The 15,630-nt window shown below is 48.1% G+C and overlaps 1 protein-coding gene across 1 annotated transcript in view; it reads left to right on the top strand.

Annotated features, from left to right (window-relative positions):
* The window catches only part of GALNT17 (polypeptide N-acetylgalactosaminyltransferase 17), a 253,854-nt gene that overhangs the window by 152,955 nt on the left and 85,269 nt on the right, over nucleotides 1-15,630 (top strand). Inside the window, exon 6 of the mRNA XM_036394943.2 lies at nucleotides 5,395-5,512. Within this exon, the coding sequence (XP_036250836.1) occupies nucleotides 5,395-5,512 (118 nt within the window). The remainder of the gene's footprint in view (nucleotides 1-5,394; nucleotides 5,513-15,630) is intronic.

Raw genomic sequence — 15,630 nt, 5'->3', positions numbered from 1 at the left:
ATAACTGTGAGCTAAAGAAAGGCAGACCATTAAAGTAACTTAATAGAGCAGGATAAACGTTTTCCCCTGTATCTCCTTCATCTTTATTTAGAGATCCATGAGGAGGATATTTCATAAAAGCTGCTCTTCTTGACCTTTCTTCACTTGTTCTGTAGAAGAACCAACCAAAAGAATGGCAAGGAAGTAACACTATGGAGTTCTGGATACAAACCCAATAATTCTGCTCAGCATCTCTGCTCTTCCTTCCTGCCAAATTCTGCTTTTCCTTTCTCATTAAAGGGAGAACAGCTATCGGACACATAAAAATGCATTCGGCTGAGCTGGGTGATTTTTAAAAACAAGCTGTGTAAATGCTTTTAATTAAGGGGCAGAGGAACAAGAGGCTTTATCAGCTCTTTGTCTGCAGGCCATTATTTCGTTGGGGATGAGCAATCCATTATTGTCAGCGGCCACCTTTTTGAGGGATTTACTCCCAAATCAAATGGTGTTTTTATTTAAATTGTTGAGTGCTGCTTGATTCCTCATTTATTTAATGTGGAGGCATTGTTAGAGAGGAGAATGGAGCACTTAATTTGGATTGCTGGAGGGAGCAGGACTGGTGCCTCAGGAGCTGCCTGGGATCCTGGGCTGGAATGGGACGTGCAGCACAACGGGGAGGGAGAAAACTGGAAGGTGAAGTTGCTAAATCCCAGTTCAGCTGTTTCCAAGAGAATTTTGGGAAGGATTGATGGCTCTGGGCTTTATTTATAAAGTGAAGTCATGTTGTGAAGTCTCAGGAAAAAATTCCTCCCTGTGAGGGTGGGCAGGCCCTGGCACAGGGTGCCCAGAGCAGCTGGGGCTGCCCCTGGATCCCTGGCAGTGCCCAAGGCCAGGCTGGACAGGGCTGGGAGCAGCCTGGGACAGTGGGAGGTGTCCCTGCCATGGCTGGGGTGGCACTCGATGGGCTTTAGGGTCCTTTTCAACCCAAACCATTCCATGATTTATAAATAACAATGAAAGAAGCTCTCAGGGTACAGCCCCTGTTCGAGGGTCCTGAGCTGTTTCCAGCCCAGAAAACCTCATTTTCCTGGTTGAGAGTTCCCACTGATCCTCATTATTGAGTCCAAAATGCAGTTTCCTGTGTCTGAAACTTTCTCCTGGATTCTTTTTTCTGGCTTTTGCCTCTCCTCTGAGTGTCTCTAACAGTTTTTGACAGGGGAAGTCAGAGGTTTCCACACCTATTCCCAGTGGAGGAGATGAACTGGGTTGTTCATACCCTGGATAAAACCAGAGCAATTTTCCCTTCTCTTAAATTCCAGGAGGTAATCTAGGATAATGGAACTATTAGATTTGGCATCTGTAAGGTGGTTATCATTTCAGAAGGAATTGTTTCTGTTAATGGCAGTTAACTTGCTACAAATAAAGCAAGAGAATTGAAATCTTAAGTACCAGAGTGGCAGCAAACCATGAAACATTATTCTGCTCCATGGAAGGAAGGCTGAGCCAGCTGTCAGGGAAGAAATCTATTGGAAAAACCCTCTGATAGACTCCAATTGGAACTAATTTAATGTGGCAGCAGCATCTAGCTCTTCTACTTTCTATTAGAAATATTAAAATGTCTATAAATAATAATATTAAAGTGGGCAGAAGCTTTCATCCAAGGAACTCGTGGGTTTAATCAGGACGAGTTTGGTGGCTGTTGGTGGAGCTGAGCTGTGAAATCCTTGGAATTCCTGAGCTGTCCTGGGGTCCCCAGGAGCTCCCCTGGCAGCTTTGGGCACTGTATGAGGTGTGGATGGAGAGCTGGGGCCTGTCTGTGAGCCAGCTCTGGGGAACTCAGGGCTGTTCTCCACCTCTGCAGGCCAAACCTGCTCAGCCCAGCCTTGGACTGCTCCATGGCATGGACAGGGCTGCAATGGGCTTTGGGGCAGGATTTGGGGGCTGCTGTTAGCACACAGGATCCTGTCACCCCATTCCTGCCTCGGGAGCAGCTTCCCTCTGCAGAGCAGCCATTCCTGGGGGCTCTGGGATTTCCATGGGCTCACAAAGGTGAGGATGGGCATCCCATCCCCCTGTTCAGAGCTCAGGGTGGGCAGGGGAGCCCTGGAGCTCCCCAAAAATCAGCCTCTGGCAGGACCTTGTGTTGGGATGTTGGGGGTCTTCATGGCCAACCCCTCACTGTAAAATCCACTGGCACCTCCCTGCTGGACTGAGTGGGTCCCTGGGTTTTTCCTTTACAGCACAGATTCAAAGAGCAGCAGTCAAATGGGAAAATGCTTTTTCTATTTCTGTTCCAGCACAGGGAATATCCCAGGGGCAAACAGTGCACACACCATGGCAGCAGCAGCAGCAGCTGAGAGTGTCCCCAAGCAGAACCACGTGGGGCTGTGCAGTGCTGGGCTCTGGGCAAAGTGCAGCTTTATAGAGAGGGTCACAAGGGCTAAGCACTCCAAAAATCCCCTGAAATGTGATCTCAGAGTGTTGTGAATCAGAACTGCATCCTCATCTCAGGGCAGCTGGAGCAGCTGGAGAGCTGGTCCAGGGGTTTGTGAGTAATGAGGGTCATTAGTAAACACAACCATCTATAATGTCCTTAAAATTGCACAGTTATGACAAATTAACTCCTGGCTCTGTGATTTCCCTCCCTCCTTGTGCTATTCCATTGATGCTCCCAGTTTTCTGGGTTATTTCCCTGTCCCTGGCTGCTGCAGTGTGAGCTGAGAGCTCAGAGCTGGAGGGCAGGAGATGCAGGATGGATGTGACAGCTTGATCCCTAACCCAGAGCCCTGCTGATACTGGGGGAACTGGGAACTGACCCCACAGATGCTTCTCCAAACAGGTTTTAAAAGATTTGATTCTACAGATTTGCAGTGAGCTTGTTGCTGGTGGCCATGGCTCCTTTGCGATTCCAGCTGGAAATGCTCTGTCCTGGAATACCTTAAAAACAACCATCCTATAGTCTACTCCATTCCAGACATGCTGGAAGTAAGAGAAGGGTGTCTTGGTTTGGAAAAAGAGGTGTCTGCTAAGGAAGGCAGGAGCCTTCTTAGAAATGGAGAATGTAAACCCCTTCCCTCTGAATTATTATAAATTTGAAATTAAGGGGCACTCAGACAAAGATTTGGGAATAGGAATAACAGTTCTTTACTAGGAAAATTTTAAAAATTCTATAAATGTAATGGTACAAATACAATAGTACAAACAAAAACTCCACTGCCAGAGTGAGCCATGCCCTGTCCCCTGTGTGTCAGGGGGTGGCACAGCCCCATCCCATGGGGGCTCAGCCCTCCTGCAGTGCCAGCTGTGGCTCTGCTGGAGCAGGGATCCTGCACAAGGGGGGAGTTTTCCTCTGCAGCTCCAGGGCTGCTGCAGATGGGCCTGGGCTCCCTCTGGCCATGCAGGGCAGCAGAAGCTGCTCCTCTGGCAATGCACTGGGCAAAGGCTGCTGTGCTGTGCCAGGCTCCCATTGGATCCAGGTAGGAATGCTTGGCTCCTGCCCTGGGCGCAGCATCTCCCCATGGGATGCTGGAATTGGATCAGCCCTGCAGGGACACTCAGTGGCCATGGACAGCAGAGATCTCCTGCAGGGAGGATTGGCTGGGGGAGAGATCAAGAAAACTGCCCCAAGAACAGCAGAGAACTGCCCCAGCTCTGACACATGGGGATAGAAGACACACAGCTATTTCTAACCTAAGACACAGGGAAAGGCCATTATTATATTTCCATTATTGTATTGCCTTCATTTATGGCAGAGTTGTGCCCTTGCCCACAGACACCCTGAGGTATTTCCAGTAAAGCACAGCCTGAGAGCTCTTCCATAAAAACCCCAGGAAAACCTTCCTCCAGTCTGTACAGCCTGAAAAGAGCTTGGATTTTGGGATATTTATTGCAGTGGTAAAACAATATCTTCAAAGGCACATAGCCATGAAATCTTTGGGATGAGTGGTTCTTGGGAAGGGTGAAAGTTTGACAAGAAAGTCTCACAGATATGTGTGCTTAGCAGAAAGATTTTTAAATGTAGAGTCTGATGAAGGAATAGAGATGGAAGCAAGTTTTGATATAGAAGAAAAGAATTGCTGAGCCAGTCTCAATGGATAACCAAGGAGGCAAAGGGTGTGTGAGTTAGAAGGGTTTTTATGGCTTAGAGCAAAGGATAAACCCACCCCAAACAAGAAGATGTTTTTACCAAGCAGGAAGAGAGCACAGGCAAACAAGGCAGCAAATGTGGCAAGTAGAAAAAAGGTCTCAGAATTTTCCACTGCAAGAAAACTGAAGAACAACTTCTGGCTTAAACTGTAATGTACTGACTGTGAGTGATTGGAGAACAGTGACATGAATATGGTAATTACAGAACTTATGATAGGCTATAGATAAAAGTGAACTATCCTGGCTGTCCTCTCAGCAGCCCTGGGAGGATGAATAGGACTCAACCAAACACAAATCCGAAAAATCCTAGCTTTTTCTCCCATCTCCCTCCTAGGCTGAATAGCAATCATCATCATCTACAACCCCAAACTTACCCTCCTCAACTTCTACCTATATGCTATAGGTAGAAGTTATATATAAAAATAACTATAAAAAATAACTGCAATCGTTTTCCTCACCCTAAACACAATCAAGATTGGTTCTACTGTATTAAGATGCTCAGCAAAGAAAAGTCTACAATGCAATGTAACCTAAACTAAGGGGTCTCCAGGCCTGCCTGCAGCTGGAGCTGACAGCTGTGGGCACAGCTCTGTCACCCACAACCCTGAACTGCTGTAACCTCTTGGATACAATAAACTACATTTTGTGTACAATAAACTGCATTTTGAATACAATAATCTCTATTTAGAAGAGCAGCCTGGAGTCCCACATCCCTTATTCAGGCTCTTACAAGCAGTGGTGGGAGGCAGCTGAGCCCAGCAGCAGTGAGCCCATGGGCCAGCAGGGCTGGGGCAGTGTCCCTCAATGTCCCTCAGTGTCCCTCAGTGTCCCTCAATGTCCCTCAGTGTCCCTCAGTGTCCCTCAGTGTCCCCCAGTGTCCCTCAATGTCCCCCAGTGTCCCTCAGTGTCCCTCAGTGTCCCCAGTGTCCCTCAGTGTCTCTCAATGTCCCTCAGTGTCCCTCAATGTCCCTCAGTGTCCCCCAGTGTCCCTCAATGTCCCTCAGTTTCCCTCAGTGTCCCTCAGTGTCCCCCAATGTTCCCCAGTGTCCCCGAGTGTCCCTCAGTGTCCCTCAGTGTCCCCCAGTGTCCCTCAGTGTCCCTCAATGTCCCTCAGTTTCCCTCAGTGTCCCTCAGTGTCCCTCAGTGTCCCTCAGTGTCCCCAATGTTCCCCAGTGTCCCCGAGTGTCCCTCAGTGTTCCCCAGTGTCCCTCAGTGTCCCTCAGTGTCTCTCAATGTCCCTCAATGTCCCCCTGTGCTCTCTCCCTGCAGGACCCCGGCCATGATCGGCTGCTCCTTCGTGGTGAACAGGAAATTCTTCGGGGAGATTGGGCTGCTGGACCCCGGCATGGACGTGTACGGAGGGGAGAACATCGAGCTGGGCATCAAGGTTGGTGCCACTGGGCAGCAAAATGTCACCTCAGGGTGCTCCCAGGAGCCCAGAGGTGTCACTGAGCTGAGCAGTTACTGGGATCCCTCAGGGGAGCTGGGAGGGGTTGGCATTCACAGCGTTTTAATTTCACTTTGTGGGAGAAAAATGACTCAGTTTGGGGGATGAATTTAATTTTTTTCCTTGGATTCCAATCTGTGTGACCTGATGCAAAAGGCTGCTGGAATGAAATGGCATTTCCAGCTTGAACCTGGCTGTGTTGTCACAGTGTTGCTGGAAGTTACAGGGATGTTTAATAGCAGGAGAAACACAGTTGGGTGAGCAGTGTTTGGGGGTGCTGGGGCTCCTGTGAGTGTCTCAGGAAAACACAAAGCCTGCAAATATTTTCCAGGCATTTAACATCTGCAAATAAAACGTGCTCACAAGCACAAAAGCTGTTTTGAGCAGTAAAACTCTACAAGGCAGGGTTTCAGAGCTGCCTCAGTGCCTCCCCCTGACAACATCCCTTGATTGCTGTGTACGGTATTAGATCTGGCTTAGTGATTCAAGTGTTTACACACACTGAAGTGATTCATAAGTGATGAATTCCGTGTTCAGAGTAACCTGGGATGGCAGAGTCTGTGGAGATTCTTCCAGGCATGGTTTGGAGTACATTTGTGCATTAACAAGCTGATAGGGGGAGGCTGGAGACTTCTAACTGGAAAATTGCATTGATTGTGCTGTTGTAAAAATGAAAAATCATTGTTCAGCTCAGAGATTCACCAGAGGATATTTGCTTTGCTGGCAAGGCACAGGAAACTTAGGAAATCTGTTGTTGTTGGCTATGGGGAGCAATAATCTCCCTTAAACAAGGGAGTGGAAATTAAAAGTTTTCAATGTGCCACAGAGCTCCTCTCCTTGTGAAGTAATTACTGCTCATCCTGCAGTGGGGCTGCAGGGATCCCTCTCCAAACCCAGCTCCTCTCGTGCCTCTCCTGGTTTGTTTGGATTTGGGATTTTTGGTCTCATTGTGGAGCTGCTCTTCTCACAGTAATTTCAGCTAATTTGCCTGGTTTGGGGGCATTTAATTGAAGATTGGCTTCTTAACTGGAAAACTTGGCCGGATGTCTCAGAGAAAGTGGTGAGCATTTGTCCTCTTCTTTTTCACGTGCTGAATTTTTTAGAAAGGCCAATAAACATTCTTCTGGGGAAAAAAATAAAAAGCCCTTCTCTTTCCCAAGTGACTTTCCCAAGCTTGCGTTTCCAAGCCATGCATTTTCACACTCATGCTGTGTGTTCTGGTCAAGGTTTTTAAATTACTGGTGGTTTTGAGAGCCAAAATACTTAGAAATCTGCCTTGTAAGGCTGCACAGAAAGTAGAGTTTTAAAGATTCTTGAGCTCCAAAAATCTGTTTGTGGGTGTTTTGCTGTTTTGCCTGATAAGTGGCTGTCTGGAGTCCCAAAGGTAACTTGGGGGTTCCTTGGTTGTTTCAGTGATTCCTGGATGAAAATAAATGCAGAAAGTGTTTCTTTTTCATGATGGTGCAAATTCCATCATTGTTCTGAGAATCTTGGGGCACTTTTAAATGTTTTATGGATGTGATTGTCCCTCTCTGCTCTGCACCGGTGCAGCCTCACCTCAAATCCTGGCAGCAGTTTTGGCATCAAAATATCTGAAAAATCTAGTCAGAACTGCCCAAAAATGAAGTAATAAATTCATTGAGGTTAAAAGAAGGGCATGGAAAATTCACAGTGTTTCAGGCAAAAGCACAGGGTAACCTGTTATGGGAAATTAAACTGAGGAATCTGAATAACAAACGGAAATAAAGAATTGACAAGGTTGGGCTGGACTAACCTGGAAGGGCCAAAGCCATGTACAAGAGTCCTGATTTATTAATAAATTAAATAAATGAATTAAATAAATGCTTCAGAGTGGGGGAATCCCATCCCTGAGGGGTTTAACAGTGGGGATGTGGCACTGGGGGACACGGTGCTGGTGGCACTGGTGTGGCCTTGGCAGATCTGGGGGCACGGCTGAACTCAAAGATCTCAGAGAAACTTTCCACCCCAAAGAATTTCATGGTTCTCTGAGTGCTGTAAAATGAGCTGTACTGTGCCTATTGTGGGTTAATATCTGGGCCTTATGTTTCTTTCAGCTGCTGAGTTCAGGGAGCAAAATGAGAGAAGTCCTGCAGGAGGCTCCTAAAGCCCCCCTGAACACCCCAAACCCAGCTCTGTTAGTCCCCCTGTTCTCAGGGTGGCCCTGGGCTCCTGTGTGCCCCTCTGGCATTCCACAGTTCCCATTCCCCCATCCTGGGGAGCCCTGGCTGCTGTGCCCCCTTCTCCTGGCCCAGCTCAGCTCCTGCTCTCTCTGAGCAAGCCTGGGGCCAACTCTTTAACCCTTTCCTATTCTGGAGGAGTTTCTGCTCTGATATCATCAACCTGGTGCCTGTCACCATCGCACTTTCTGAAAAATCCTCTTTGCCCAGGATTCTTCTCCTGGGAAGCTGAGAAACCTCAGAGAAAAAGGAAAACAATAATTATCTCATTTGCTTCTCCTGTGTTTTGCTGCTCTGGAATGTGGTTAGAGACTGTTTATCCAACATGTGAGTTGTTTTAACTTAATGACCAATTATGGTCAGGCTGTGTTAAGACTCTGGAGAGAGTCAGGAGTTTTTAATTAGTATCTTGTTAAGCCTTCTGTCTGTATCCTTTCTCTATTCTTAAGTATAGTTTTAGTATAGCATAATATAATATAATATAATATAATATAATATAATATAATATAATATAATATAATATAATATAATATAATATAATATAATATAATATAATATAATATAATATAATATAATATAATATAATATAATATAATATAATATAATATCATCGCCTTCTAAGAACATAAAGTCAGATTCATCATTTCCTTCCTTCCTTCCATGGGGGACCCCAAAAATACCACGTGGTGCCCAGTTCTCATGGTTTGAAAGGGCTGCTGCTGCAGGTCCCTGGCAGCTCCAGGTGGGAATTTTGGCACAGAGACTTTATTCCCCATCCCTGCTCCTCCTGTTGGAAAGTTTTCATTTCTTTTGGAGCTGTTTGTGCTCCTGGGTTTTCAGTGAGTGTGACTAAGTGGGGAGGCTGCCTGTGCTCTTGGGCTCTGCAGGGAGGCTTAGTGGCTCTTCATGGTTAGTCACAGACATTCCCTAAAGATGCTCCATAAAATTGTGTGGATCTGCTGCAATAAAGATGCCAAAGTCTGTGCCATGGCTGCTGCCATGGTTTCCAAGTCTGGGATGGGCTGCAAGGTTGTTTTCAGAGTATTTTGTGCTTGTGTCATGCATTGCTAATTAAAGTTATTTGAGTTGTCTTTTCGAGATTAATTTAATCAATAGGGATATTATTACTACTTTGATGGTATCATTTGTACAAATTGTCACTTGAAGAAAGCAATTAACTGAGAATGCTTATTAGCTGATCCATCCCACACCTTATTTGTGCTGTAGGAATCAATTATTGGATTCATTAAGTCAAGCACAATTCAGGGATCCCTTGGAGGTTTAACCACTGACTTGAGCTGCTTTTACTGCTGCTGTTAAATTGGCTGAGGGTCGTCCTGGAGCCTAAAAAGTATTTCCAGAAGAAAAGCATGGCATCTCCTCTTAATATCCCAGGCTTTTTCCCCCAGATTTGTCCTCTAAATCCAGCAAGGCAGATCACTGGTGCTGCCAAGCCAGAGGATTTATGTGCACGGGGCACATGGGGTGGCATTCCCATGGAATCATGGAATGGTTGGGTTGGGAGGGATGTTAAAAACCATCTGATCCCACCCCTCCATGGCAGGGACACCTCCCACTGTCCCAGGCTGCTCCCAATGTCCAGCCTGGCCTTGGGCACTGCCAGGGATGCAGGGGCAGCCCCAGCTGCTCTGGGCACCCTGTGCCAGGGCCTGCCCACCCTGCCAGGGAACAATTCCTGATTCCCAATATCCCATCCATCCCTGCCCTCTGGCACTGGGAGCCATTCCCTGTGTCCTGTCCCTCCATCCCTTGTCCCCAGCCCCTCTCCATCTTTCCTGTGGCTCCTTCATGCCTGCAAGGGGCTCTGAGCTCTCCCTGGAGCCTTTTCCTTTCCAGGTGAGCACCCCCAGCTCTGCCAGCCTGGCTCCAGCCCTGGAGCAGCTCCGTGGCTTCCTCAGGACTTGCTCCATTGTCTTTCCTGTGCTGGGGCCCCAGGGCTGCAGTCCCTCCAGCAGGGAATGAAACTCTGGGCTCATTTACCAGGGAAAGAAATGTGGAGTTAGAGCAAGATGTGGAGAAACCAACAGGGAACCATTAAAACCTGGAGAAATTGTCTTTACCAGCCATGGGAGATGCATCTGGCACTGCTCTGTGGGATGGGATCAGCTCTCCCTCCTCCATCTCCAGGCACAAGGAGCATGGAGCAGCTACTTCAGACCTGCTGGTGCCTTGCAGGACCTTGGAGACTCCTGCAGTTCAGCAAACATTAGAAAACAAAGAAACAAACAAACACAAACAAACAAAAAACCAACAAACAAAACAAAACAAAAGAACCCAAACATTAAGAGTTTGAAACAGTCAAGCAAAAAACCCCACACCCCAAACTTGCCAGCAATATAAACTCCAGACCAGTATTTTAGAAGTATTTTATCTGTCAGACACCAAAATCCAGTTAGAAATTAGGGCTTAAGGATGTTTCCAAATAAAAACCAAGTTAATTTGGAGGGAAATAAGACCAGGGTAGGCCTGACCTTGGAAAAGCTCTCAGAAATACTGATACACCAGGAATACACAACCTCCCTCTGTTTATTTGTACCTGCACCCCTGTTGGAGGAGATTTTGCTCTTCAGAGTGATTGTGGTGTGGTGGGAAGAAATATTTCCACCCCTGAACAATATTCAATCACTGCCTGCATTTGTTTGAAGAGCAGGAATCAGCACAAGTGTGAGCTCAGCTCTGAGCTCTGGCATTTGAGCTGTCAGCTGAGGATTTAGAGGCTGCTCGAGGGTGCTTTAGCTGGAGCTCTACTCTTGTTTTCTAAACTGATAAAATGCTTCCCACCCCAGCCTCCTGCAGGGAGGGGAGCTGGGTTTGGATGGTTCCTGAGCAGGAGGTGCTGGGTTGTGGCTGTCCCTCCTGGGGAGGGGGTGGCAGGAGGCTCCCAGCTCACTTCCCCCTGAGAGCAGAGGGTTTTCATCCCTGTTATCTGCTGCAGATGGGAGCAGGGAGGAAGGGCTGATTTTCACCCCAGCTGATTCTCCTCTTGTCCCTGACATGCTGATTTTTATGCTGGGAAGGCTCTGATCATCTTTGCTGGGAAATGTGATGGCTCTGCCCGTGCAATAACTGTTTGAGAGTCACTGGTGGGTGAAGAAATCCATTTCAGGACTCAGCCATGCCTTGTTGTCACTTCAAACTCTGGCAGGTGTCAGCTTTTTACTGATTCTCGTGGGATTGGTGCCTCTGGCAGGCAGTGCTTGGGATTTGTCAGGGGCTGGTTTAACACTGGGCCAGGTCAGAGCCTGTCCAGGGCCCTGGGTGGTGAAATCCAGATGTGGAGAGCAGGAGCAGCAGCCCTGGGGCTCTTGGGCTGTGGAGCCAGGACAAGGGCTGGGCAGGTCTTGGGTTTGGTGTTGCTGAAATGGTTCCCAAGGTATTAAAGTCTCTTTTTCCCCAGCCCCATGACTGCAGAAGAAGTTGAGATTCCTCAGCTCTGCTTTCCAAGGTTGTTTATTTTCTCTGATCTGTTCCATTCTTTCTCTGACCTGCTGAGATCTGTCCAGCAGGTCGGGTTGTGGCACAGTCCCTGCCCTTGGGGTGCTGTTGGCTTTTTATACTAAGAACTGTGTGTGCTTTATTTACAATAATTTCCCAATACCCATCACCTATGTTAGACAGTCTGGCTCTACTCTAAACCAGTCCAGAAGTGTCACCATCACAGCAGAAGATGGAGGACAAGAAGGAGAAGGACAGGACATGCCCAGATTCCTCCATCTTGCCTCTTGAACCCCCATTCTAAATCCCCAAAATTCTACATTTTCACCCTGTGACAAATTCTCTATCATTCTACTCAAACTCTTGTGGCTTGTAACTCTTCACACAAAGTTGGGAATTGTTTCCATGGGCTAAAATCAAAGGCACAGGTGTTTGTGACTCTGTGCCGAGGTCTCTGAGCCCCTGCCAGGGTCTGGAATCACCCAGGGCAGCCAGAGCAATGTCCTGGGTCCTGACAGGCAGGTTCATGGATCTGGCAGAGTTTGCTTTCTTTGTGCAGTGCGTTTCAGAAACCCTGGGGCAGCTCCTGCTGAGCTCAGCTGTGCTCTGACTCTGCTCTCCTCAGCAGCACTCACCCATGTTGCTCTTTCTGCTGCATTTTGGTGAGCTCTGAGCTTCCCCTGCTGTAGGATTTGGCTCTCCCTGACTCTGTCCACTGAGGGACTCCTTGGACAGGTGCTCCCAGCCCAGCTGGGGATGCCAAAGACACCTCCAGTGTCCCCAGGACAGCTGGGTTTGGGTTTCCATCCCACACTGCTTTTCTTGGGCATGACTTCCATCACTTAAACTTCTCCTGGGCTTCCAGCTCTCCATCCTCTGTGGGGCAAGAGGTGGCAAAGGAGGCCCCTGAGTCTGCATTTTCCCCCTTTCCCTGAGTGCCACCTGTTCCTGGGACACCTCCAGGGATGGGGACTCCAAACCCCCCTGGGCACTTCCAGCCCTTTCCAGGCAGAAATTCCTGTCCAGGCTGGGCCTGCCCTGGTGCAGCTTGAGGCTGTGTCCCTTTCCCCTGGGGTGCTCAGGAGCCCTTCAGCTGCATCCCTGGGGACCCCCCAGTGCTGCCCCATCCAGGACTTGTCCCCAGCCACTCCTCACTGCTCTGGGGAGCATTCAGGGACTCCCTGCAGCAGGAGCTGCCATGGGGGGTGCCAGCAGGGAAATGAATCATTTGAATTCCATCTTGCCAGCATCCTGCAGGGCACACTGTGGAATCCCAGGCACTGGGAATATTTCCCTGTCTGCTCTGGGCTGCCCTGACCCCCAGGGCAGCACTGACTTTGACCCTCATCCATGGAGAAAGTTTCCTAAACTCCAGAATTGACTGGAATCCACAAAAGTGTGAAATAGATTGTAGAGAGCAGTGCAGGTGTGTCACTTGGTGAGGAATTGAGGTTTTGGGATTTTTAGTGTGTTGTGGATGGCAGCAAGATGGAGGGCACAGGATGTCATCCTGGGCTTCTTCTTCGTGCTTCTTCTTCCTTCTTCTCCATGGGTTTGGGTTTGCATTTTGTGATTGGGCAGAAAAGTCCACATTGTGTGCTCTTTGGGATCAGTTATTGGGTTAAAAAGGGAAATAATCCAGGTGTCAGTTCCTACTTGGATAGTTTAGTTTTAAAGGACCTTGTACCAAGAGATTATTGGCCATTTTGTGCCTTCTAATGAAAAGCTGCTGAACTCACAGCAGTGAGACTGTTTTACTGATAAGAAATAATAAACACCTGAGTGTGAACATGAACTATCATCTCAAGTGCCCTAATCCAGACCCAGGGAAACCCACAGCTGATACCCCCATTGCACACTGCTCCCCTTCTCTCTTGGCCCCTGGGCCAGCCCTGCCTGTCCCATTGCCTGGGCCATGGCCACACTGAGATCTCATTACTGGGGGATGATGCATGAGCTGGAGCAGCCCTGGCTCCCCCAGTGCCTGGAGGCTGCAATTTGGTCAGGAATTGCTGAGCTGCAGCAAAGTTAGGCCCTCTGGAAGCTGTTCTATAGCAGCTCTCCCTGGAGGACAACTGTCCTCCAAAGTACTCCTGGGTGCCTGGAATGAGCACTGAAATCTGCCCTCGCTCTTCCCTGGGCAAGGTGAGCATCAGCACATTTGCTCTGTGTGTCTGGGATATAAATTACCCCATAAACCAGAAAAAAACAGCCTTGTCTCTCCCTAAAATCCAACTCCCAGCAAAACTGAACTTTGTCACCTGACAAAAAAACACTCTTGGGAAATGCCAAGGAAAATGTGACACCAAGAAATGAGGCTCATTATGAACTGAGGTGAGGAATGAGGAGTTTTTTCATCCCATTATTTTCCTGAAGCCTTTGGAAAGTTCCCTGCCTGTTGTGACTGCAAAGCAAGGGGATTTTTCTTCTTTTTAGGAGCAGACTCACTTGTGATGCACGTGCTGGGGCTGTGGGACACACAGGTCCCTTCCCACCTCAGCCAGAGCCACAAAGTTGATTTTTTCCCTCCTCTGGAGTCTGGTGACTCAGGCAGGGCAGGAGCAGCCCTGTCTCAATGAGTGTTGCCTTTTTCCAGGGATAAGACTCTCCCTTCATTGACTACAGATTTCCCCTAAACTCAAGGATTATTCCTGGTAAGATGTAATCAATGCTGTTGCACTCCTGTGATTTTCAACCCAAAACCTCAGAGTTAAAGATTCCCAAGCAGCTTTTAGTGTGTTTGGGATGTCTGTGAGGCTTTGCTGTTGTCCTCTCCCAAGGACTTGGAGGTCAGACCTGCTCCTTTTCACAAACCACCCCCTGTTTGGAGGCTCTCAGAGCTGGCTAAGCTGCATTTCCTTCTCATCTGAACTCCTCCTGGACAGGGAATGCAGCTGGAAGGCCACACACTAAAGCAGCACAGAATCTGAAAAAATACAAAAGCTAAACCTGAGGCATCATTGGCATATTCTTACTTAAACTCTAGAAATATAAGTTTATGATTTTTCTGCCTAATGTCTGTGTATTGTATTTTTACATCAATCCGAGCTTCTCCCCAGGCTACAGATGAAACCCTTCAGTGTCTGAGGAAGGTTCTGACAGCCTGATGGGATGGCAAGGAGCAGACTGACAGACTGACAGCCCATCCCTGCCCAGCTCCATCCCAGCCTGCAGAGCCAGCAGGACAGGGCAGGGACAATGACAGGGTTTGTGACCCAGCCTTGTCCCAGAGCTGCACTCCCAGCTTCAGGGAGACCTTCCTGCCTCCTCCTCCTCCTCCTCCCCACGTGGCTGCAGCACCCAGCATCTCCTCCTGGCTGCCCCTTGGACACCCAAATCCCTGGGATACCCCAGTCCTTGCTTTGGGATCCTGGCAGAGTTCCGTGTTTGGTGCCAGGGCCAGGCTGGGTGGGTGCTGCCCTTAGAGCCCCCCCAAACCCCAGTGTTTGTGGCAGCCCCTGCTCCTCTACCTGTGCTGGGCTGGCCATGCTCCCCTGTCATTGGCACTGCTAGAAATGAAGGGATGGGGCTATTTTGGGGCTAGGAATGATTTATTGCTCAGATAAACATCAGTCTCAGAGGCTGTGAGATTTTAGAGGAGAAAGCACCCAGCCATAGCTCAGGAGCAGTCACAGGTTCTTTGTTACAAGGCAATACAGAACTTTGTAAACCCCACAGGGTTTATTCTGCTTTTCTCACCTATCACCTTTACTTACTTCTACAACTCTGTGGATACTTTTGTCAATGGCTTCTGTCTCACATGCACACACATTATTATAACTATTATAGCTTCTAAACTCTCAGCTACTCTGTACAACCACATCCCCACATTATAAACCCTTCACCATCTCATCAAGGCACTTTCTCAGTTAAGGTGATGCCTTGTGAAGGCTGACCTGGAACAGAGACTAGACAGAGCTAAAGAATAAAGCAGGGATTTATTAAGAGGCCTCCATGGATCCACCTTGGGCAGCACAACCCAAAATGGCCACAAAATGCACAATCGATCATGGGGTCTCTCACTTTTGTTAGTTCTGCTCCATTTGCACCTTGGAGTTTTTCGGAACCCAGGAAATTCCTCTGGCTATCCTGGAGGACTCGAGCCCAAGAGCCCTGTGCCTTTGATTGAGCCCTTGGAAAAAACAATTCCCAACCTTATATGAAGAATTACAAGCCACGAAAGTTTCAGTAGAATGTTAGTGAATTTATCACAGGGTGAAAAAATAGATTTTTTGGGGTTTTTAGAATAGGAGTTCAGGGGGCAAGATGGAGGAATCTGGGCATGTCCAGCCTTTCTCCTTCTTCTTCTTCTTGGCCTCCATCTTCTGCTGTGATGGTGGCACTTTTACATTGGTTTAGAGTAGAAGCTCACTGTCCAACATAGGTGATAGGTATTGGGAAGCA

Source organism: Molothrus ater, chromosome 21 (assembly GCF_012460135.2).
Source record: "Molothrus ater isolate BHLD 08-10-18 breed brown headed cowbird chromosome 21, BPBGC_Mater_1.1, whole genome shotgun sequence".
NCBI lineage: Eukaryota > Metazoa > Chordata > Aves > Passeriformes > Icteridae > Molothrus > Molothrus ater.
This window is presented reverse-complemented; position numbering and strand designations above follow the sequence as displayed.